At 44.3% G+C, this 25,385-nt stretch overlaps 1 protein-coding gene across 1 annotated transcript; it reads left to right on the forward strand.

Annotated features, from left to right (window-relative positions):
* Window positions 1-5,115: 5,115 nt before the first annotated feature.
* On the forward strand, window positions 5,116-19,398 carry LOC144599164 (extracellular calcium-sensing receptor-like). The gene is made up of 6 exons (XM_078409898.1): window positions 5,116-5,237; window positions 7,955-8,246; window positions 10,002-10,814; window positions 11,761-11,988; window positions 13,680-13,803; window positions 18,485-19,398. Exons 2-6 carry the CDS (start codon window positions 7,989-7,991, stop codon window positions 19,396-19,398), a joined length of 2,337 nt encoding a protein of 778 aa, XP_078266024.1. The 5' UTR covers window positions 5,116-5,237; window positions 7,955-7,988.
* The last annotated feature ends 5,987 nt before the right edge of the window (window positions 19,399-25,385 follow it).

The following is a 25,385-nucleotide window of genomic DNA, read 5'->3' on the forward strand; positions in this document are numbered from 1 at the left end:
GTGGAATGACTTTATCCAAGTTTCAGAAGTTTATTTTGTCTTGAGAGTGACTCAGGCACTCAGGTTGAAGGAGTCTCATTTTAGATGGAGCTTGTTTTTTCCCCAGAAGTGACACCTGAGGCTTTGTTATTGCCACAGATCTGCACAATTAATCAGCAGGAGGAAGGAGAAGCAATTATCTTCAAATGAAACATAAACTACAAAGGGGGACTGATACTCAGAGACACAGTGCCCTGGAGTCTGACACAAATTAATCTCACTTTGTGAATTAGTTCCATTAAATCCTGCTATCAATTTACGGATACATCATTACAAATTGGTTCTTTTATATGTGACAAGTTTTGGAGGCCTTGGGATTATCTTTAATCGGACTTTACTGGACTTGCACTAAACGTTATTCCCTTTGTCATGTGTCTGCACACTGTGGACGGCTCGATTGTGATAATATACAGTCTTTCCGCTAATTGGTTAGCACGCAACAAAAACTTTTCACTGTACCTCGGTACACGTGACAATGAACGAAACTAACTAAGTTTAAAAAATCAAATACCATTGGCATAGTGATAGAAAAGACAAAGAGTGTGAGATAAGGATAAAAGAGGTACAAATTGTGAAGCCAGAGAAAGGAATACAGGTGGAAGGAGACAGGGGGGAGGGGGGGTGGGAAGGGGTGAAATGGGTATCATTTTGTCTTTTCATCTCTGTTCTTTGTTCAACCATCCACCTATTAACTTTCCTCCCTCACCTGTATCCACCTATCACTTGCCAGGCTTTGTCCTAACCCCATTACTCTTCCAGCTTTCTCCCCACCCCCCTCCTCCCCCACAATCAGTCTAAAGGAGGGTCTAAATACGAAGCATTACCTATCCATGTTCTCCAGGGATGCTGCCTGACCCATTGAGTTTTACTCCAACATTTTGTCTCTTTTTTTGTAAACCAGCATCTGCAATTCCTTGTTTCTAACATATTGTTGCCAGTCTATCCCAAGAGCAAGTGCAGAAAGATATGAGGGAATGCACTAAATATAGTGCATAAACATCGTACGTCAGAACAAGGGTCCCGACAGGGAATGGAGGGACGTCGATCACATGCAGGCAGAGGAGATAGGTTTATCTTGCCAACTCGATACGTCATTAATGACTTAGATGAAAGGATTAAAAGTACCATTAGCAAATTTGCAGATGATACTAAGCTGGGGGGTAGTGTGAATTGTGTGGAAGATGCAATAAGGCTGCAGGGTGACTTGGACAGGTTGTGTGAGTGGGCGGATACATGGCAGATGCAGTTTAATGTAGATAAGTGTGAGGTTATTCACTTTGGAAGTAAGAATAGAAAGGCAGATTATTATCTGAATGGTGTCAAGTTAGGAAGAGGGGATGTTCAACGAGATCTGGGTGTCCTAGTGCATCAGTCACTGAAAGGAAGCATGCAGGTACAGCAGGCAGTGAAGAAAGCCAATGGAATGTTGGCCTTCGTAACAAGAGGAGTTGAGTATAGGAGCAAAGAGGTCCTTCTACAGTTGTACTGGGCCCTGGTGAGACCGCACCTGGAGTACTGTGTGCAGTTTTGGTCTCCAAATTTGAGGAAGGATATTCTTGCTATTGAGGGCGTGCAGCGTAGGTTCACTAGGTTAATTCCCGGAATGGCGGGACTGTCGTATGTTGAAAGGCTGGAGCAATTAGGCTTGTATACACTGGAATTTAGAAGGATCAGGGGGGATCTTATTGAAACATATAAGATAATTAGGGGATTGGACACATTAGAGGCAGGAAACATGTTCCCAATGTTGGGGGAGTCCAGAACAAGGGGCCACAGTTTAAGAACAAGGGGTAGGCCATTTAGAACAGAGGTGAGGAAGAACTTTTTCAGTCAGAGAGTGGTGAAGGTGTGGAATTCTCTGCCTCAGAAGGCAGTGGAGGCCAGTTCGTTGGATGCTTTCAAGAGAGAGCTGGATAGAGCTCTTAAGGATAGCGGAGTGAGGGGGTATGGGGAGAAGGCAGGAACGGGGTACTGATTGAGAGTGATCAGCCATGATCGCATTGAATGGCGGTGCTGGCTCGAAGGGCTGAATGGCCTACTCCTGCACTTATTGTCTATTGTCTATTGTCTATTGTCTATTGTCTATTGTCTATTGTCTATTGTCTATTGTCTATTGTCTATTGTCTAATGTCTATTGTCTATTGTCATCTGTCCATTCCTCCACAGATGTCGTCTGACCCGCTGAGTTCCTCCATCACATTGTGTTTTTCTCAACATTCCAAGATCTGCAGTTCCTTATGTCGACATTAAAAATAAATTTGTTGTAAGCGCCTCGTCCTCAATCTCTGAATAACATGGATAGGTGACGTTTGGAGTCGTGAGTTTAGAAGGATGAGAGGGGATCTTATCGAAACAGATCACCACTCTCCAGTTGGTGATCGGCTGGTTCAGTTGTCCGATAGTAGCTGGAAAGAATGTCCCTGAATCTGGAGGTGTGCGTTTCCATACTTATGTACCTCTTGACCAATGGGAGAGGGGAGAAGAGAAAGTGACCAAAGTGACCAAAGGTCCTTGATTATGCAGGTGGCCTAACAGAGGCTGGGTGATGCGTACGTAGACACAAAATGTTAGTACTCCAAAATGTTTCAATGTGATCATGGCTGATCATTCTCAATCAGTACCCCGTTCCTGCCTTCTCCCCATACCCCCTGATTCCGCTATCCTTAAGAGCTCTATCTAGCTCTCTCTTGTATGCATTCAGAATTGGCCTCCACTGCCTTCTGAGGCAGAGAATTCCACAGATTTACAACTCTCTGACTGAAAAAGTTTTTCCTCATCTCCGTTCTAAATGGCCTACCCCTTATTCTTAAACTGTGGGCCCTGGTTCTGGACTCCCCGAACATTGGGAACAATGATCTTATATGTTTCAATAAGATCCCCTCTCATCCTTCTAAATTCCAGTGTATACAAGCCTAGTCACTCCAGTCTTTCAACATATGACAGTCCCGCCATTCCGGGAATTAACCTAGTAAACCTATGCTGCACGCCCTCAATAGCAAGAATATCCTTCCTCAAATTTGGAGACCAAAACTGCACACAGTACTCCAGGTGCGGTCTTACTAGTGCCCTGTACAACTGCAGAAGGACCTCTTTGCTCCTATACTCAACTCCTCTTGTTATGAAGTCCAGCATTCCATTGGCTTTCTTCACTGCCTGCTGTACCTGCATGCTTCCTTTCAGTGACTGATACACTAGGACACCCAGATCTCGTTGTACGTCCCCTTTTCCTAACGACACCATTCAGATAATAATCTGCCTTTCTATTCTTACCACCAAAGTGGATAACCTCGCACTTATCCACATTAAACTGCATCTACCATGCATCCGCCCACTCACACAACCTGTCCAAGTCACCCTGCAACCTCATAGCATCTTCCTCACAGTTCACACTGCCACCCAGCTTTGTATCATCTGCAAATTTGCTAATGGTACTTTTAATCCTTTCATCCAAGTCATTAATGTATATTGTAAATAGCTGCGGTCCCAGCACCGAGCCTTGCGGTATCCCACTAGTCACTGCTTGCCATTCTGAAAGGGACCCATTTATCCCCACTCTTTGCTTTCTGTCTGTCAACCAACTTTCTATCCATGTCAGTACCCTACCCCCAATACCATATGCTCTAATTTTGCGCACTAATCTCCTATGTGGGACCTTGTCGAAGGCTTTCTGAAAGTCAAGTTGCACTACATCTACCGGCTCTCCCCTTCAATTTTCCTAGTTGCATCCTCAAAAAATTCCAGAAAATTAGTCAAGCATGATTTCCCCTTCGTAAATCCATGCTGACTCGGATCGATCCTGTTACTGCGATCCAAATGCTCCGCAATTTCGTCTTTTATAATTGACTCCAGCATCTTCCCTACCACTGATGTCAGACTAACTGGTCTATAATTTCCCGTTTTCTCTCTCCCTCCTTTCTTAAAAAGGTTGAGAGGGAAAGATAGATCAGCCATGATTGGATGGTGGTGTAGGCTTGATGAGCCGGATGGCCTAAAGGGCCTGTCCCCCTTAGGCGATTTTGTAGGCGACTGCCGGTGACTGCCATAGTCATAGCAGGTCGCCCACGGCAATGCCTACGACAAGCTATAACAACCTACCACCTAGTCAAGCTACGGCAAGCTACCAAAAACCGGCGACCCAATCGTCGTGAGTAGGATGTCCACCTACTAGCGCACCTACGACAACCTACGACCACACAGGCGACAACCTACAACAACCAAAGTCAACCTACGTCCACCCGCGACAAGCTACGACAAGCTACGACCCTGTCGGCGACAACTGAAGACAGTCCACGTCATTTTGGCCTTGGTTTTGATGCCGGTACCTGTCGCCGGTTGACGTAGGTTGATGTAGGTAGTCACCAATGGAATCCACCAAAGTCAGCACCGGCGACAACCTACGTCACCTGGCAACAACCTACGACAGCACCTACGTCAGGAGACGGCACACTGTCACCAAAAACTTTTCACCATTGTGAAAATCCAGCGGCGACCAGAAAGACGCTACGACTCTTTGGAGACTACTCACGACCATACAGGCGATACCCCGGTGACCATATGGCGACAGCCTAGTCACCTGTAGTCGCCTAAAAAATCACCTAAGTGGGACAGGGGTTTAATTCTGCTCCTACAAATTATGAACTTATAATACTCTGGTAATGGCCAATGTGCCAAAATTCTTTTTGACCACCCTATTCACCTGCGACACCAAGTATAATGTGAAATGTGCTTACTTTAATCAGTAAGTGTGTACATTAAGAGATGGGTTGATTTATTTGTCGCCTTAGAATCCCAGGTGAGGAAATTGCTTGAGGCCAGAATCCTCAATGATATTTCAATGTACGCTCCACTTGGAGTTTGGAGAGATGATATTCCTGTGAGATTCCCTGAGATGGGTGCAATTGAATTAACGATAGTTGACCATGGGGGTATTGTCAGCCTATATAAAGCAGCACATGTATCTTTGTGTATAGAAGGCGCGGTGTCTTTCCACACATGGATATGTATCGCCTGTGGGTCTTGGTTGCTCTCCCATTTCTGGGAGTAGGCGACTCAACCTGCAAACGTTTCGCAAAGTTTCACTTGCCCGAACTGTCTGAGGACGGAGACGTTGTTATCGGAGGCGTGTTCCCAATCTACAACAAGGCTTTGGAGGAAACGCACTCTTTTAAAACCAAACCTACACCTTCACGCTGCGTCAGGTGAGATGGAACAAAATTGGGGATATTAATGTTGTTCGTTATTGCCTTCTGGTCATTTGCCAATTCAGATTGAGGAATGCTCTCTCGTCTTATTGCCATTAAAAATATAATTCTCTGTCTTCTATATTTTCAAATCCAGTCTCCATTCCTTCTGAAGCCAAACACAAAGTGCTAGAGTAACTGAGCGGGTCAGGCAGCATCCCTGGAGGTCATGGGAGAGGAGTCTGATGAAGGGTCCAGACTCTAAACATCGCCCACCCATGTCCTCCAGCGATGCCATGTAACTCGTTGAGTTCCTCCAGCACTTTGCATTTTGCTCAAGATTCCAGCATCCGCAGTTCCTTGTTTCTCAAAACCTTCTGGATCCCAAACAAAAACGTCACCTGTCCATGTCATCCAGAGATGCTGCCTGACCTGTTGAGCTACTCCAGTGTTTTGTTCAATATTCCTGCATCTGCAGTTCATTTTTTCCTCCATTCCTTCCGGTTCCCAACCCGAAAAGTGGTCTGTCCATTTCCCTCCACAGATGCTGCCCGACCCACTGAGTACTACCAGCAATTCGGTTTTCCAAGTGCCTTTAAAATATTTTAAAGATGGTCAAGATTCTAGCATCTGTGGCTTCTTGTGTCTCCATTTCTTCTGATCTTAAGGTGACATTAAGTGTTAAGATCACAGGACCTTCAGTTATAATCTGTAGATCCTTAAGTTTCAATTCAAGAATTTATTTTCACAATGAAAACTCCATTTATCCGTGAGCTATAAAAGGATAACTACAAATAAGGAAAAATTAGAAAGTGCTAAATATACTCAGCATGTCAGGCAACATGGGTGGAGAGAGATTCAGAGCCAAGGAAGTTCTGGTCACCCCCCTTTACATGAAGGATGTGGAGGCTTTGGAGAGGGTGCAAGAAGAGATTTACCGGGAGGATGCCTGGTTTGGAGTGTATTAGCTACAAGGAGAGGATGGACATTCTTGGATTGTTTTCTCTGGATTGTCAGAGGCTGAGGGGAGACCTGAAAGAAGTACCCAGTGTGTAAAATTAAAAGAGGCATCGATAGGGTAGATAGTTTGAACCTTTTTCCCAGGGTAGAAATGTCAAAGACTGGAGGGCACGGTTTTGGAGGCAAAGATTAAAGGAGATGTGCGGGACAGAGGATGGTGTGGGCCTGGAACACACTGCCAGGGGTGGCGGTGGAGCTGGATACGATAGTAGTGTTTAAGAGGCTTTTAGATTCGGCAAATGAATATGTTGGGGATGGAGAGGTACAGATCATGTGCAAGTATCTTGGCATCATTTTCGGTACAGACATCGTGGGCTGAAGAGACTGTTCCTGCCCTGTTCAATGTTCTGTGTTCTAAGGTTGTCTTGAGTCCAAAGCATTAACTCCTTAACTCTCTCCATAGATGCTGTCTAATTTGTTGGGTGCATTCAGTATTTTAATCTATGTTTTATATCTCCAACCAAAAGCGTTTCCAGCTTGCAAGATGGAGTATTTGATCTAAATATGTAAACCTTGCCATCACTATAATCAATTCTTTGTTGCATCTAAAAACGGAATAGAAATTGTTATAAAAACACTTAACTATGTTCTCCTCTCCTTCCACATTATGCCATCTCATTTATAAATGGAAAGAAAAGATTCCAAGGAACTGCAGATGTTGGAATCTTGGGCAAAGCACAGTGATAGAGTAACACATCGGGTCAGGCAGCATCTGTGGAGAACATGGGTAGATGACGTTTCAGGTTGAAATGTTTCACATCTCTCGACCCAAAAGATAGTCCACATCTCTCAACCCAAAACGTCACCTGTCCATGTTCTCCAGAAATGCTGCCTGACCCGCTAAGTTACTCCAGCACTTTATGTCTTTTTTTTAAAAACCAGTATCAGCAGTTCCTTGCTTCTACTGTTTATAAATAGTTTTAACACCCTATATTTCTGGTGTATACCAACGCGTTTACTTCCTTAGAAGGTTTAGGAAGTTCAACATGTTCCCAACACCCCTCACCAACCTCTACAGATACGCCGTAGAAAGCATTTTATCGGAAATGCATCACAGCATGGTTTGGGAACAGCTCCATCCAAGACCGCACCAAATTACAGAGACTTGTGGACGCAGCTAAGACCATCATGCAAATCAACCTCCCTTTCATTGATTCCATCTATATTTCACTCATACCTTAGCAAGGCCACCAGCATAATCGCAGACAGTCTCCGCCCAAACATTCCCTCTTCTCCCCTCTCTCATCGGGCAAGAGGTATAGAAGTATGAAAATGCATACCTCCAGATTCAGGGACAATTTCTTCCCAGCTGTTATCAGGCAACTGAACCGTCCTCTCACCAACTAGAGAGCAGTCCTGATCTTCAATCTAACTCATTGGAGATCGACGAACTATCTTTAATCAGACTTTATTGGACTTTGTACTGCACTAAATGTTATTCTCTTTATCTTGTATCTGTACGCTGTCGACAGCTAATTACAATCATGTATAAACATGATTTCCCAGTCTGAAGAAGGGTCCCGATTCGAAAGCTCACCTGTCCTATTTCTCCAGAGATGTTGCCTGCGACGCTGAGTTACTTCAGCATTTTGTGTCAAATGTATAGTCTTTTGGCTGACTGGATAGCACGCAACAAAAAGCTTTTCACTGTGGCAATAATGTTCACACATGGCAATAATAAACTAAACTAAACTGTTGCGCTCCCTGCCTCCTAGCTTTGACCTCAGGGCGTTTCGCTGGACGCAGGTTATGATCTTCGCCATAAAGGAGATAAACCGGGATCACACGCTCCTGCCCAACATCACGCTGGGGTACAGGATCCACGATTCCTGTGCCTCCCCCTCGCAGGCTCTGAGAGCGGCCCTCACGTTGATTAGTGGACAGGCAGCAACCAGCCCTGACTTGACATGCACGGGAGCCGCTCCAGTGCCCGTCATCATCGGAGAATCGGGATCTTCCCAATCGATATCCATTTCAAGAGCAGTCGCTCCCTTTGGAGTCCCAATGGTAAGACAAGTTATTGAAACCATCCTTCTCCAAAAATAATGATTAAACAGTAATCAAAATCTGTTATCATCGATGTTACAACAGGAGGAAGCAAATCAGCTCCTCCAGTATTGGTAGTGCAGAAAATAATGTTACAGCATTTTGGCGTTACAGTTTCAAGGAATGTGCAGATGAAAAAAAACTGCAAAGTCGACAATGCGGTAGGTCGGAAGATCGGAACTATACTCCAGCTTATGCAAGGAACGTTCAGTAGTCTGATAACAACAGCGAAGAAGCTGTTCTTGAATCTGGTGGTACGTGCTCCCAAGCTTTTGTATTGGTATTGGGATTGGATTATTAGTGTCACATTTAGTTTAGGAATTCAGCATGGAAATAGGCCCTTTGGTGCACTGAGTCTATTCTGACTGTTGATCATCCATTCACACTACTTCTATGTTATCCCACTTTCTCATCCACTCCCTACAAACTAGGGGCAATTTACAGAGTCCAATTAACCCACAAGCTTGCACGTATTTGGGATGTGGAAGGAAACCGGAGCAGCCGGAAGAAACCCATCTGGTCACAGGGAGAACGTGCAAACTCCACAGAATATCGAGATACAAGTACCAAGATACAGTGAAAAACCTTGTTTGCACGCTATCCAATCAAATTTTGCTGTACATTTACAGTCAAGCCGTGCAGGTAGATTAGTATGGCAGATACAAGCCATACAGCAGGTAGTGCATAGAGAAGTATAACAGAGTGCAGAATATAACATGACAGCGCTATAGTGTTCTAGCTACAGAGAAAGTGCAGCGTTATCAATGCGGTAAGTTGGAAGATTGGGACTACACCCTTTAGTTTATGGGGGGGAAGTTCAGTAGTCTGATAATAGTGGAGCAGAAAGCTTTCTTGAATCTGGTGGTTCATGCTTTCAAGCTTTTGTATCTTCTGCTCGATGATCCCAAAGATGTGCAGGTTTGTAGGTTAATTGGCCTTTGTAAATATGTAGGAAGTAGATGAGAAAGTGGGATAACATAGAACTAGTGTACGGATGAGCAATGGACTGCATGGACACGGTGGGCCGAAGGATCAATTTCTATGCTGCATCCTTCAATCAATCAATCGCTAGGTTCATGCTTGAAATGAGAGTAGCTATTTCGAATATTCTTAGTTTAGTTTAATCTAGAGATACAGCATAGAAACAGGCACTATGACTATGAGACTGCGCCGACCAGCAATACACACTAATTCTATCCTACAATTTAGGACAATCTGCAGAAGCCAATTAACCTAAAAACCTGTACGTCTTTGGAATGTGGGAGGAAACAGGAGCACCCTGAGGAAACCCATGTGGTCACAGGGAGAATGTACTGTATAAACTCCAAACAGACAGTACTTGAGGTCACTTTCGAATGCAGATCTTTGGCACTGTAAGGCAGCAAGTCCACCGCTGCGCCATCGTGTCTCGGGGTTTCTTCCCAAGTCCCAAAGACGTGCGGGTTTGTAACTTAATTGGCCCTCTGTAAATTGCCTCTAGTGTGCAGGGAATGCGAAAGTGGGATAACATAGAACATAGAACATAGAACATCAGACAGCACCTGTGGTCAGGATTGAACCTAGGTCTCGAGCACTGTAAGGCAGCAGCTTTACCATTGCACCACTTTGCAACCCATTGATTCCCTTTGCCAATCACGCTGAAAGAAAACAATTGACACGTCATAAAATACTGTGGTTCGGAATCATTTGATTGAATTTTTCTCTGCTTCCTTGCAGGTTAGTTATTTCTCTACCTGTGCATGCCTTAGCAACAAGCGGGAATACCCAACATTTTTTAGAACAGTCCCAAGCGACTTATTTCAAGCCAAGGCTTTAGCTCAGCTGGTAAAGTACTTTGGCTGGACTTGGATTGGAACCATTGCCGGAGACAATGATTATGGCCAGTATGGGGTCCAAGCATTTACTGAGCAGGTGAAGCAAGCTGGGGCCTGCATCGCTTTTTCAGAAACAATTCTCAGAACATACTCCAAAGAGAGGATACTCAAGATCATAGGGACCATAAAAAGGTCAACTGCCAAGGTCATCCTGGCCTTCGCCTCCGAGGGCGACCTTTACCCTCTGCTGAGAGAAATTGTCCATCAGAACATCTCTGGGATTCAGTGGATAGCGAGTGAGGCTTGGATTACTGCATCGAGACCTTCCACCAAGCACAATTTCCAATCTCTCGGGGGCACGATTGGATTTGCAAGCCACAAAATGAAAATCCCCGAATTTGGAAAATTCCTCTCAAGTCTGCGCCCTTCAAATTCTACTGGGAGCTTCCTGGATGCTTTCTGGGAGACACTGTTTGGTTGCTCTTTTAAAGCAGAAATGCATGACTCTGCATTTAACACTGCGAAATGCACAGGTCAAGAGGACTTACAGAAGGTGAATGATTCCTTCTTTGACATCAATGAATTGCGAGTGACTTATAATGTCTACAAAGGAGTTTATGCCATCGCGCATGGCCTCCACAATCTGCTATTTTGTCGAGATAAATTATTGGGAGCTAATCTCTGTGCCAACGTTTCAAATATTGATCCATGGCAGGTAAGTGTTGAGTCAAGTGTTTACTTGTCATATGTACTGTCAATGGAACAATGAAATTCTTACTTGCAGCACCATAACAGGCGTATAAACACAATACTTATAGATAACGCATCATTAAAATAATATTCAGTAAATTAATAACCCCAATATAACCCCCTATCCGAAAGTCTTTTAAAAACCACCAGTGTATCTGCCTCAACATCACATTCCAGGCACTCACCATCCTCTATATAAATTCAAAAATATATACTTGCACATCTTCTTTAAACTTTGCCCCTCATCTTAAACCCCCAAAAATCCCAGAGTTCTTAGTGCAAAGACAGTCCATAGTTCAATGGTCCATTGGTTCAATGGTTCTCTATTGTCACGTCTGCACAGCACAGTGAAATTCCTTTGCACAACCACAGATGAACAGTCACCATATTTTGGCACTGATTGCAAAGAAAAAGAAAATGTCCAACGTCCAAAGTCCTGTCCACATACATATCATAGTTTAGTCAGTGTTGCCTAGTGTTCATGAGCTTGATGGTTGTAGGGAAGAAGCTGTTCTTGAACCTGGACATTACAATTTTCAGACACCTATACCTTCTTCCCGATGGCAGAAGTGAAATGAGAGCGTGGCCAGGGTGGTGTGGGTCTCTGATGATGCTGGCTGCCTTTTTCGAGGCAGCGACTCTTGTAGATTCCTTCGATGATGTCTCAGAATCCAATGCCCAAAGTCTTTAGTGCAACCAAAGGAGATGCACCGGTAAGTATTTCACTGATGAAATGAGTAGTTGTTAATCACAAACCACATGTCGATAAACCGGACTCTCGTTACGAACAGAGTTATGGACTTGGACCCCAAGATTCCCTCAGTATGTCAATTCGTCAAATGAATACTGTATGTTAACCAGGCATGCAAAATATAAAAATTCAATTCTTCTTTTCTGATTGTTGTACGTAGCTCTTTCATCACTTGAAAGATGTAAGATTCACCAACCGTCTTGGGGAGCAAGTATATTTTGATCCCAAAGGTGATCCACCTGCATCGTATGATATCATAAACTGGCAGATGAATAACAAGGGCTTGGTTCAACATGTAACAGTCGGCTACTTTGACACATCTGCGGCACCGGGAGAAGAGTTTGTGATAAATGAAGATATTATTCTCTGGCATGGGAACCAAAGAGCAGTAAGCCTCTCTTTAAATCTATACTTTATCAAAATGGTAGAACGTCTGAAGTCATTTAAATACGGTAGAAACAAGGAACTGCTGTTTTTAGACAAAAGTACACAAAGTGCTGGAGTTACTCAGCAGGTCAGGCAGCATCTCTGGAGAACACGGACACAACGTCTCAGATCAGGACACTTCTTCAAACTGATTGTAAGGAGGGGGAAAAGGAAGTTGGGAGAGAGAGGATCGGCAGGACAAAGCTTAGTGGGTAATAGGTGAACACAGGCGAGAGGGGGGTTTGATTGGCAGATGTTTGGAACAAAGACCAGAAATTAAAACGGGAAGGTGTGAGACAGAAGGGTTGAAGAAGGACCTCGACCCAAAGCATCACTTATCCATGTTCTCCTGAGATGCTGCCGGACCTGTTGAGTTACTCCAGCACTTTGCATCCTTTATTAAAAGTGTCCTTATTTGTATAGTGTCTTGGGTATACAATTTTAAAATTTTCGACCATTTAGTGCAAGGAATTCCCATTTCAGTGGAAATCCCAGCCTGGATTTTGCTCTTGACTGCTGAAGGCTCAGAACTTAACAACAGATGTGTTAAACGTTTGACGATCCTGACACAAAGTGTTGGAGTTAACTCAACAGGTCAGGCAGCATCTCTGGAGGAAAAGGATGGGTGGCGTTTTGGTTCGGGACCCTTCTTCAGACTGATTGTAGTTGGGGGGGGGGAGGAGGCAGAAAGCTGGAAGAGAGGTGGACAAAGCCAGGCAAGTGATAGGTGGAGGAAATGTGTAGGATAACTGCAGATGCTGGTTAATAACGAAGATAGACCCAAAATGCTGGAATAACAGTGGCTCAAGGCAACATCTCTGGAGAGAAAGAATGGGTGGGATTTCAAGTCAGAACAGTTCTTCAGACTGAAAGTAGAGGTGGGAGAGGAGGGGGGAATAAACTGAAGGCGAGAAAAGGTCAGAACAAATCAGGGCCGACAACAGATGACCACAGGAAGGTTGAAGCTAATAATAGTCCAATGTTAGCTGGGGAAAAGATGAAAACAAGGATGTACAAGGATACGTGGGACTGGTAGCATGACTAGGGAGGGGACTAGGGAGGGGAGGGGGGAGAGAGGGGAGGGGAGGGAATGTAGGAGTTACTTGAAATTAGAGAATTCAATGTTCATAAAGGCAATATGCAGGGAATGGAGGAATATGGATCCGAGGTACACAGATGAGGTTAGTTTATCTTTGGCAGGTGACTGGACAAAGACCTATCCCCTTCCACATAAGCTCCAAGGATGTGCAGGTTTGTAGGTTAATTGGCTGCTGTAAATGGCCCCTAGTGTGTAGGATGAAAAACTGGAATAACATGAAACTAACATATCGATGACCATTGGTCAGTGTAGACTTGGTGAGCCAAAGGGCCTGTTTCCGCACTATCTCTAAAAAAAATCCTTTCCACTGACTTCACATTTCACGCACCTGTAGGTGTGGGTTAATTGGCCTCTGTAATTTGTTCCTAGTATGTCGAGAGTGGTAGAATCTGGGAGGAATTCATGAGAAGGTGAGAAGAATAAAATGTTGGAATTAATGTAGGATTAGTGTAAATGGGTGTTTGATGGTTGGAGTGGACTCTGTGGGCCAAAGGACTTGTTTCCATGGTGTATGTCTCTACTATATCAACATCTTTCTTCCTCACACTTTGAAGGTCCCACAGTCCATCTGCAGTGAACATTGCCCACCTGGCACTCGAAAAGCTACACAAGATGGGCAACCTGTTTGCTGCTTTGACTGCATCTCATGTGCCGAGGACGAAATCAGCAACTCAACAGGTTAGTAGATGGATGGATAGGAAAGGCTTAGAGGGATATGGCCAAACACAGGCAGGTGGCACTAGTGTAGATGGGGCACCTTGGTTTAGTTTAGCTTAGTTTAGTTAAGTTTAGTTTGGTTTAGCTTCATTTGGTTTAGTTTAGTTTAGCGTAGTTTAGTACGTGCACCGAGGTAAAGTGAAAAGCTTTTTGTTGCGTGCAATCCAATCAGCAGAAAGACTATATATGATTACAATCAAGCTGTCCTCAGTGTACAGACACAGGATAAAGGGAATAACGTTTAGTGCAAGGTAAAGTCCAGTAAAGTCCGATTAAAGATAGTCCGAGGGTCTCAAAGGGGTAGATGGGACCCCTCAGGACCGCCCTCTACCCTTGGTGAGAGGTCGGTTCAGTTGCCTGTTAACAGCTGGGAAGAAACTGTCCGTGAATCTGGAGGTATGCGTTCTCACAGATTTGGGGACAGTTTCTTCAGGGTCAGCATGGGTAAAGTGTTAGGGGGAGTGTTTGCTAGTGCTGTCGGGGAGGATTTAAACTAATGTGGCAGGGGGATGGGAGCAGGATCAGAGAGACAGAGGGGTGTAAAATGAGGGTAGAAGCAACAGGTAGCAAGGTGAAAGGTAAAAGTGGTAGGCAGACAAATCCAGGGCAAAAATCAAAAAGGGCCACTTTTCAATATAATTGTATAAGGGGTAAGAGAGTTGTAAAAACAAGCCTGAAGGCTTTGTGTCTCAATGCAAGGAGTATAAGTAATAAGGTGGATGAATTAAATGTGGAGATAGTTATTAATGATTATGATATAGTTGGGATTACGGAGACATGGCTCCAGGGTGACCAAGGCTGGGAGCTCAACATCCAGGGATATTCTATATTCAGGCGGGATAGACAGAAAGGAAAAGGAGGTGGGGTAGCGTTACTGGTTAGAGAGGAGATTAAAGCAGTGGAAAGGAAGGACATTAGCTTGGAGGAAGTGGAATCGATATGGGTAGAGCTACGAAACACTAAGGGGCAGAAAACGCTAGTGGAAGTTGTGTACAGGCCACCTAACAGCAGTAGTGAGGTTGGGGATGGCATCAAGCAGGAAATTAGAAATGCGTGCACTAAAGGTGCAGCAGTTATAATGGGTGACTTCAATCTACATATAGATTGGGTGAACCAAACTGGCAGGGGTGCTGAGGAACAGGATTTCTTGGAATGTTTGAAAGATGGTTTTCTAAACCAACATGTCGAGGAACCAACGAGAGAACAGGCCATTCTAGACTGGATATTGAGTAATGAGGAAGGGTTAGTTAGCAGTCTTGTTGTGCGAGGCCCCTTGGGCAAGAGTGATCATAATATGGTAGAGTTCTTCATTAGGATGGAGAGTGACAAAGTCGATTCAGAAACAAGTGTTCTGAACTTAAAGAAAGGTAACTTTGAGGGTATGAGGCGTGAATTGTCCAAGATAGACTGGCGATTGATGCTGAAAGGGTTGACGGTGGACATGCAATGGAAGGCATTTAAAGGTCGCATGGATGAACTACAACAAGTGTTCATCCCAGTTTGGCAAAAGAACAAACCAGGAAAGGTAGTGCATCCGTGGTTAACAAGGGAAATCAAGGATAGTATTAAAACAAAAGATGAAGCATACAGATTAGCCAGAAAAAGTAGCATACCAGAGGACTGGGAGAAATTCAGAGTCCAGCAGAGGAGGACAAAGGGCTTAATTAGGAAAGGGAAAATAGACTATGAGGGAAAACTGGCAAGGAACATAAAAACAGACTGCAAAAGCTTTTATAGATATGTCAAGAGAAAAAGATTAGTTAAGGCAAATGTAGGTCCCTTGCAGTCGGAAACAGGTGAATTGATCATAGGGAACAAGGAGATGGCAGACCAATTGAACAAATACTTTGGTTCTGTCTTCACTAAGGAAGACATAAACCGTCTGCCGGAAATAGCGGGGGACCGGTGGTCTAATGAGATGGAGGAACTGAGGGAAATCCAGGTTAGTCGGGAAGTGGTGTTAGGTAAATTAAATGGATTAAAGGCAGATAAATCCCCAGGGCCAGATAGGCTGCATCCCAGAGTGCTTAAGGAAGTAGCCTCCAATAGTGGATGCATTAGTGATAATTTTTCAAAACTCTTTAGATTCTGGAGTAGTTCCTGAGGACTGGAGGGTAGCTAATGTAACCCCACTTTTAAAAAAGGGAGGGAGAGAGAAAACGGGAAATTATAGACCAGTTAGCCTAACATCGGTAGTGGGGAAAATGCTAGAGTCAGTTATTAAAGATGTGATAGCATCACATTTGGAAAGCGGTGAAATCATCGGACAAAGTCAGCATGGATTTACCAAAGGCAAATCATGTCTGACGAATCTTATAGAATTTTTCGAGGATGTAACTAGTAGAGTGGATAAGGGAGAACCAGTCAATGTGTTATATCTGGACTTTCAGAAGGCCTTCGACAAGGTCCCACATAGGAGATTGGTGTACAAACTTAAAGCACACGGTATTGAGGGTTCAGTTTTGAGGTGGATAGAAAATTGGTTGGCGGACAGGAAGCAAAGAGTAGGAATAAATGGGTCCTTTTCGGAATGGCAGGCAGTGACTAGTGGGGTACCGCAAGGCTCAGTGCTGGGACCCCAGTTATTTACAGTGTATATTAATGATTTGGACGAGGGAATTGAATGCAACATCTCTAAGTTTGCGGATGACACGAAGCTGGGTGGCAGTGTTAGCTGCGAGGAGGATGCTAGGAGGCTGCAGAGTGACTTGGATAGATTAGGCGAGTGAGCAAATGCATGGCAGATGCAATATAATGTGGATAAATGTGAGGTTATCCTCTTTGGCGGCAAGAACAGGAAAGCAGAGTATTACCTGAATGGTGACCGATTGGGAGAAGGGGAGATGCAACGTGACCTGGGTGTCATGGTGCACCAGTCATTGAAAGCAAGCATGCAGGTGCAGCAGGCAGTGAGGAAAGCGAATGGTATGTTGGCATTCATAGCAAGAGGATTTGAGTTTAGGAGCAGGGAGGTTCTGCTGCAGTTGTACAGGGCCTTGGTGAGACCGCACCTGGAGTATTGTGTGCAGTTTTGGTCTCCTAACCTGAGGAAAGACGTTCTTGCCTTAGAGGGAGTACAGAGAAGGTTCACCAGATTAATCCTTGGGATGGCGGGACTTGCATATGAGGAAAGACTGGATAGACTGGGCTTGTACTCGCTGGAATTTAGAAGACTGAGGGGGGATCTTATAGAAACATATAAAATTCTTAAGCGGTTGGAGAGGCTAGATGCGGGAAGATGGTTCCCGATGTTGGGGGAGTCCAGAACCAGGGGTCACAGCTTAAGGATAAGGGGGAAGTCTTTTAGGACCGAGATGAGAAAACATTTCTTCACACAGAGAGTGGTGAGTCTGTGGAATTCTCTGCCACAGAAGGTAGTTGAGGCCAGTTCATTGGCTATATTTAAGAGGGAGTTAGATGTGGCCCTTTTTGCTAAAGGGATCAGAGGGTATGGAGAGAAGGCAGGTACAGGCTACTGAGCTGGATGATCAGCCATGATCATATTGAATGGCGGTGCAGGCTCGAAGGGCCGAATGGCCTACTCCTGCACCTATTTTCTATGTTTCTATGTTTCTATGTTAAACTGGGCTGAAGGGCATTTCCATGCTGTCTGGCTCTGACACTTTTTTACTCCATCAATTTAATGGAAAGGTTTTTGGAATATATTCAAATCTAATATCTTAATAATGCATGTAATCCAAATGATATGGTAATAGGATCGGATTCAACAAATTCTTCTTGTAGCAGGAAGATCGATAACAGGTTTAAGTTCACTAGTAAAGATAGCAGAGTGGAAATTAAGATGTTTTTTAACATGGTGAGTTCTTATGATCTGAATTGCATCGCCTGAATGGATGGTGGAGCCAGGTTTGATACTGATGTTGTTGACGGTAGAGTGCGGCGGGTGGAGCTGCTGCCTCACAGCGCCAGAGGCCCAGGTTCAATCCTGAACTCGGGTGTCATCTGTATGGAGTTTGCATGTTCTTCCTGTGACCATGTGGGTTTCCTCCGGTTTACTCCCACATCGCAAAGATGAGTGGGTTTGTAGGTTATTTGGTCTCTGTCAATTGCCCCCAGTGTGTAAGTGAGTGGTCGAATCTGGGGGGATTTGATAGCAATATTACATCGGCGAAACCAAGCGCAGGGTCGGCGATCGCTTCGCTGAACACCTGCGCTCGGTCCGCATTATTCAAACTGATGTCCCGGTGGCTGAGCACTTCAACTCCCCCTTCCATTCCCAGTCTGACCTTTCTGTCATGGGCCTCCTCCAGTGCCATAGTGAGGCCCACCGGAAATTGGAGGAACAGCCCATATTTCGCCTGGGCAGTTTGCAACCCAGTGGTATGAACATTGACTTCTCCAACTTTAGATAGCTCCTCAGTTCCTCCCTTCCCCGCCTCCTTCCCAGATCTCCCTCTATCTTCCTGTCTCCACCTATATCCTTCCTTTGTCCCGCCCCCCTGACATCAGTCTGAAGAAGGGTCTCGACCCGAAACGTCACCCATTCCTTCTCTCCCGAGATGCTGCCCGACCTGCTGAGTTACTCCAGCATTTTGTGAATAAATCGATACTACAAGGTGTGATTTGTTAGATAACGCAGATATAATTGATAATTAATGAATGATTGAATTTTCCATTTTAGATTCAATAGAATGCATGAAGTGCCCCTTGGAATATTGGTCCAGTGAGGACAGACAACAGTGTGTACGTAAAGACATTGAGTTCCTTTCATTTAATGATACAATGGGAATGATACTGGGGACTGTGGCATTGCTCGGAACGTTGACCACTCTCGTTATTGCATCTCTCTTCGTGTACCGCAAGGATACGCCCATCGTCAAGGGCAATAATGCTGAGCTCAGTTTCCTGCTGCTGTTTTCCCTGGGACTTTGCTTCCTGTGCTCGCTCACCTTCATCGGCCGCCCTTCCCACTGGTCCTGCGCACTGCGGCACACTCTTTTCGGGATCACGTTTGCCCTCTGCGTATCCTGCCTGCTGGTCAAGACTGTTGTGGTGCTGTCGGCCTTTAAGGCGACTGTGCCCCAGACGAGGACAATGAAGTGGTTCGGAGCAGCCCAGCAGAGACTCATCGTTTGTGGGTGCACCGTCCTCCAAATTCTGATCTGCGCCACCTGGCTTGCTATGGCTCCACCCTTCCCATCGAAGAACACAAGATACCACAACACAAAGGTTCTCCTGGAGTGTGATGTAGGATCTCCAATAGCTTTCTACTGCGTATTGGGCTACATCGGTGTTTTATCCGGCTTGTGTTTTGTGCTGGCTTTTCTAGCCAGGGAGCTCCCTGGGAAATTCAATGAGGCCAAACTCATAACCTTCAGCATGATCATCTTCTGTGCTGTTTGGCTGACCTTCATTCCAGCCTACGTCAGCTCACCGGGAAAGTACACGGTCGCCGTCGAAATCTTTGCTATTCTGTCCTCCAGCTTTGGTTTGCTCTTCTGCATTTTCGTTCCCAAGTGCTACATTATCTTGTTCAAACCGGAGGAAAATACCAAGAAGGGCTTGATGGGGAAAGGCACTTTCAAAAAGAGTTAACAGAGAAGCTGTGCTAATGCCATCCATCCTTTCAGAAAGGCTTTACAGAAGAGACATTGACACATGGAACCATCAAGACCCTCCTCACTAGTTATTTTTGAGTGAAAGATACAGCGTGGAAACCCACTGAGTCCACCCGACCCATTCACACTCGTTTTTTTATCCCACTTTCGAATCCACTCCCTACACATTAGGAGCAATTTACAGAGGGTCAATTAATCTACAAACTCACACGTCTTTAGGATTTCGGCTCAAATATGATGCCAGGACCATCTGTTATCTACTTGTGCATATTCCATCTCCCTTCATTTCCTGCATATCCATGTGCCTATCCAAAAGCCTCTTTAATACACTATCGTATCTGCCTCCACCATCACCCTTGCCAACGTGTTCCAGGCACTCACTACTCAATGCAAAAAGCTTATCCCACACATCTTTTAAAATTTACCCTTCTACCCTTAACGCTATGCTCTCTAGTATTTAATTTTTCCATCCGGGAAAAAAAGGTTCTGACTATCTATCTTATTTATGCCAAGTTTTATGTTGAATTTATTGTCAATATGCACAAGTACAGTGAGGTACAGGTACATCAAAAATCTTGCTTGCAGCAGCGCCACAGGCACGTGGTCTCAGATGAACACACAAAATTATACTTAGATTACACGGAAAATTGTGGAAGGCAGTAATGAAAAACAAGACTGTGCAACAAAGAGGGAGAGCAAAAACGACAATTAGAAAACAAGCCCACAGTAGTGCAAGAGGTGGTCCGTAGCCGAGGTGGGATTAGGGTCGTGCGGGTCGGTTCAAGAACCTGATGGTTGCAGGAAAGTAGCTGTTCCTGAACCTGGTGGTGTGGGACTTCAGGCTTCTGTACCTCCTGCTCGACAGTAGCGGTGAGAAGAGGGCACGGCCCGGATGGTGGGGATCCTTGATGGATAGATATTGCCTACTTTAGTTGGAATTTTGGTATCCAATTCCAAAATGTACCGTGTACTGCAATATGTCAAATCTGGTAATAAAGGTGATTATTTCATTTAATACTTCATTAATACGACCATTAATTAGCCATATGATGATTCATTTCATAATTGACTATACTTTTGTCAATATGACAATTGAAGCTGCAATGATAATTGATGCACCACAATATACAACCTTCTATTCTCTGTCGAAGCAAAGAACTGCAGATGCTACTATGTCAAGCACAAAGTGCTGGAGTAACTCAGCGGGTCAGGCAGCATCCCTGGAGAACATGGATAGGTGATGTTTCAGGTTGGGATCCCTCTATTCACTAAATTACATTACAATATGATTGAAAATACAGTGAATATAGTTTGTGCTAAATGGGGCGTTTGAATGGTTGAAGGTAAAGACTTTGTTCTTTGGATCAATGGCCATGTATTAAGTATCCTGAGAAATGGAAATAAACTCATGCTTTGAACGATAGAGATTGATTTTCTTTGTTATTTATTAATATGCATTCGCCATTCAATTTGTTTTTACTTTCATATACACTTAACTTTTTTGAAGACCCGCAGTCACTGAAGCTAATTCTAACTTACCCATAGAGTTTCTGTAGTCTCTTGTGTCTCCTCTCACTTTAGTTTAGTTTATTGTCACGTGTACTGAAGTTCAGTGAAAACCTTTTCTATTCCGTGCTATTTTATTGAGTCAGCGAAAAGTCATGTGTCCATAATTCTCTGCATTTTCTTGCGGTTTTGGATGGTACAGTTCCCAATCCATGCTGTGATGTATCCCGATAAAATGCTTTATTCGGCGCATCTGTAGAAGTTAGTGAGGGTTGTGGGGACATGCCGGACTTCCTGAGCCTTCTAAGGACGAAGAGGCGTTGCGTTGGTGTGCTTTCTTTGCCACATGGTCTGTGATGTTGCTCTGGATTGTTGGGTCAGGTGACTGGGTACTTAAGGAAAGATTTGTCGATGAAATCCTTTGTCACGGTGCCAGAATGGGGAGAGAGCCGTTGCCTTTAGGAGTAAGCAACAATATCAGTTAAACACTGCACGGTTTTGATCCCCTTACCGAAAAAACATTATCGCATCATTGGAGGCACTCCAAAGAGATCCACTTGGGATGAGATTGTTATCCTATCAAGAGAGGCGAAACAGGTTGGAGATTACCAGAATGAGGGATACAGCGCGGAAACAGGCCCTGTGGTCCACTGTGACCACGCCAATCACCCCATACACTAGTACGATCCTACACACTGGGGAAAATTCACAATTTACAGAAGCTAATTAACCCACAAACATGTACATCTTTGGAGTATGGGAGGAAACTGGAGCACCCGAAGAAAACCCACGCCATCACAGGGTACAAATTCCATAGACAGCACCTATGGTCAGGGTCGAACCGGGGTCTCTGGTGCTAAGGCAGAGTTCTACTGTTGCACCACTGAGCCACCCATAAATCATTTGTTCTTTCTAAGATGACCCATGCATAAAAGTTCACACTCGCGCGCACACACATGGAATCCTACCATTGGAACTTTGAAACGTATCATTGTGTTCACAAGACCAGAGTCACCAACAATCACAGGAACGGATGATGTTCCTTTGCAGTTATAATTGGAGATATCTCCATCAGGTCCATTGCCCAATGTTATCACCACTCGCAGTGAATGAATTGGACTGGTGCACGTGTGGTAAGTATTATAGCCCAGGGTTACATTTGGCAGGAGCAAGGGGTCTTTGTTTCTTTCTTGTAACGTAAAGAATATTGTTTGCATCCAACGAAAAGACCTGGAATGGAAACTAAAAGCAGACATTGAATTGATTGGGCACCTTTATGAGTCATAGACTCATGCAGCGTGGAAACAGGCCCGTCAGCCCAACGCCCAATCTGACCAACACGCCCCATCTACACTAGTCCCATCTGTTTTTGGCCCATATCCCCCTAAACCTGAAGAATAAAGGTTCTGTCTACCCTGTCTATGCCTCTCATAATTTTATACATTTCTGTCAAGTCTCCCCTCAGCCTCCGATGCTCCAGAGAAGACAATCCAAGTTTGTCCAACCTTCTCCTTATAGCTAAAACCCTCTAATCCAGGCAGCATTTTTGGTAAACCTCTTCTGCACCCTCTCCAAGGTCTCCACATCCTACCTGTAATGAGGCGACAAGAACTATATTCAATGCTCCAAATGCAGCCTAATTAAGTCGGATATAGCAGCATCATGACTTCCTGACTCTTATACTCAATACCCTGGCCACACCATACACCTTCTCTACCACTCTATGGTGTTGTCACTTTCAGGGAGGTATGGACTTGGACTCCAAGATTCTTCTGTACATTAATGCTGTTTTGCCAGTAACTGTATATTTTTCCTTTACATTTGACCTCCCAAAGTGCAGTATCTAAGATTAAACTCCACCTGCCATTTCTCCATCCATTTCTGCAGCTTATCTAATATCCCACTGCATACTTTGGCAGCATTTCTCACAGTGCACAACTTCAACAATCTTGGTGTCATCTGCAAACTTACTAACCAACCCATCAGCAAGTCATTTAAATATATCACAGAGTTCCCAATAAGCCACTGGTCACAGGCCTCCAGCCTCAATAATCACTTCCACAAGAACCCTCTTTCTTTTATTAGTAAGCCAGTTCTGAATCCATATGACCAAGTCACTGCAAATTCCACGTCTCTTCATATTCTGGATCAGTCTTCCATGCGGCACTTTATTAAAATCCATGCAGACAACATCTACTGCCCTATCCTCATTGATCAACTTCGTCGCCTCCTCACAAAACTCGATTAAGGATGTACGACATGCCTTGCCACATACAAATCCATATTGACTGTCCCGAATTGCCCATTCCCTTCCAAATGGAAGTAAATTCTATCCTGAAGCCTCTCCAATAATTTACCTACCACTGACGCAAGGCTCACCTACCTTTCATTCCATGGATTCTCTCTATTTTCCTTATGTAAAGAAACAACATTAACCACTCTCCAGTCCTTCACAACTTTGCCTGTGGCAGGAGGAGCAAAGGTCCTCGCCAAAGTTCCTGCAATCTACTCTCTTGATAACCTGGGATAGAACACATTCAGCCCTGGGGCTCCATCTTAATGCTCAAGAGCCCCAACTCCTCCTCCTTCTTAATCCCAAACTGGACTTGCATATTAGTATTCTTCACACTGATCTTACTGTCCTACTGTTTAATGAACACAGATGCAAAGTATTTGTTTAGTACCTCACCTACATTCTCTGATTCTAGGCACAAGTTCCCTCCTTTATCTTTGACTCCTCTTATACTCAATGTCCTGACTAATGAAGGCAAACATACCATATGCCTTCTTTACCACTATCTATTCCAGGCACCATCTTCTTCCAAGGTGCTGCAAATTTACTTTTCATTGCAAAGTAATTGGAATGAAGTCGTCTGCCCTTTTCCTGTGGCACATATGGTGGAGTTACTGCCTCACAGCACTAGAGACCCGGGTTCAATCTTGACCTTGGGTGCTGTCTGCGTGACGTTTGCACTGTTACCACATGGGCGTCCTCCGGGTGTTCTGGTTTCCTCCCACATCCCAAAGACGGGCAGGTTTGTGGGTTAATTGACCACAGTAAATTGCCCTGGGTGTGTAGGGAGTGGATGAGAAAGTGGGATAACAGAAAAAGTGCGAATGGCTGATCAACTGTTGGGTGGACTTGGTGGGCCAAAGGGCCTGTTTCCATGCTGCATTTTTCAATCTAACTTAAAGTGAAACTGATAATTCCATTCACACCCAGGTTTTCAAAAAAGGCACTTGATTGATCTGAAAACACAATTATAAGGCACCTACCACCAGATTCAAGAATAGCTTCTTCACCACTATTAAAGAATCTTGAAGACCTTTTCATAAACTGTGGATGAATTCCCGATCTCATTGCAACCCTTGTACTTTTTTAAACCTGCAGTTTCTCTGTAGCTAGAACACTATATTCTGCACTCTGTTTCTTTCGCTATTGCATTTCTTGATGTTATCATGATGTAGTTTGAATGGATGGCACACAAACCAAGGTTTTGCACATGACAATAATAACCGTACACATGACAATAATAACCGTACACATGACAATAATAAACCAATAACAATGTAATGTGCCAGAAAAGAGTTTAACTGTGGGGGTATCACACTTCTGTCCAAATTGCCTTTTGCTTCCCTTCCAAACAAAAAGGAATGTGTAAAGGTTCTGTAACCCTTTTTTTCTGTTTCTACTGCATAAGATTTTAATCTCAATTCTAACACTTTTTTCTCCCAAGTGAACTGGAAAAAAAATCAGCAAAGTACGTGGAACCAAATCTATTACCATAGTAATTTACACTGTTCCCTCATTTCCTCGTAACAAATGCATTCATCTAGCTTCACGCAGCAAAAACAAGACTTCAAAATGTTTGTATTTGGGCTTTTGTAAAACCATTAGGGCAGCACAGGGGTAGGGTAGCAGCCTTACAGCGCGAGACCCAGGTTCGATCCTGACTATGGGTGCTGCCTAAACAGAGTTTGTACGTTCTCCCCGTGGGTCTTCTCCAGGTGCTCGGGTTTCCTCCCACATTCCAAAGTTGTGCAGGCTTGTAGGGTAATTGGCTTCAGTAAATTGGAATTTGTCCCTAGTGTGTCGGATAGAACAAGTGCACAGGTGATCGTTGGTCAGCGATGGGCCCAGTGGGCCAAAAGACCTGTTTCCATGCTGTATCTCTAGACTAAACATCCTACAACAGGTATGATACTTTTAATCGCTTTGCTTTCCTGCCCGATCTTACTACAAAATAATGTAAACTGTCAGTTTCTGCCCCACCAAGTTTTACTTTCGACTTCACAGGTACAGTGTGGAAACAGGCCCTTCGGCCCACCGAGTCACACTGACCAACGATCACCCCGCACACTAACACTATCCTAATCTCTAGGGACTATTTTACAAAAGCCAATTAACCTACAAACCTGTATGTCTTTGACATATGGGAGGAAACCGGATCACCCGGA

This window comes from Rhinoraja longicauda, chromosome 13 (genome assembly GCF_053455715.1).
Source record: "Rhinoraja longicauda isolate Sanriku21f chromosome 13, sRhiLon1.1, whole genome shotgun sequence".
Taxonomy (NCBI): domain Eukaryota; kingdom Metazoa; phylum Chordata; class Chondrichthyes; order Rajiformes; family Arhynchobatidae; genus Rhinoraja; species Rhinoraja longicauda.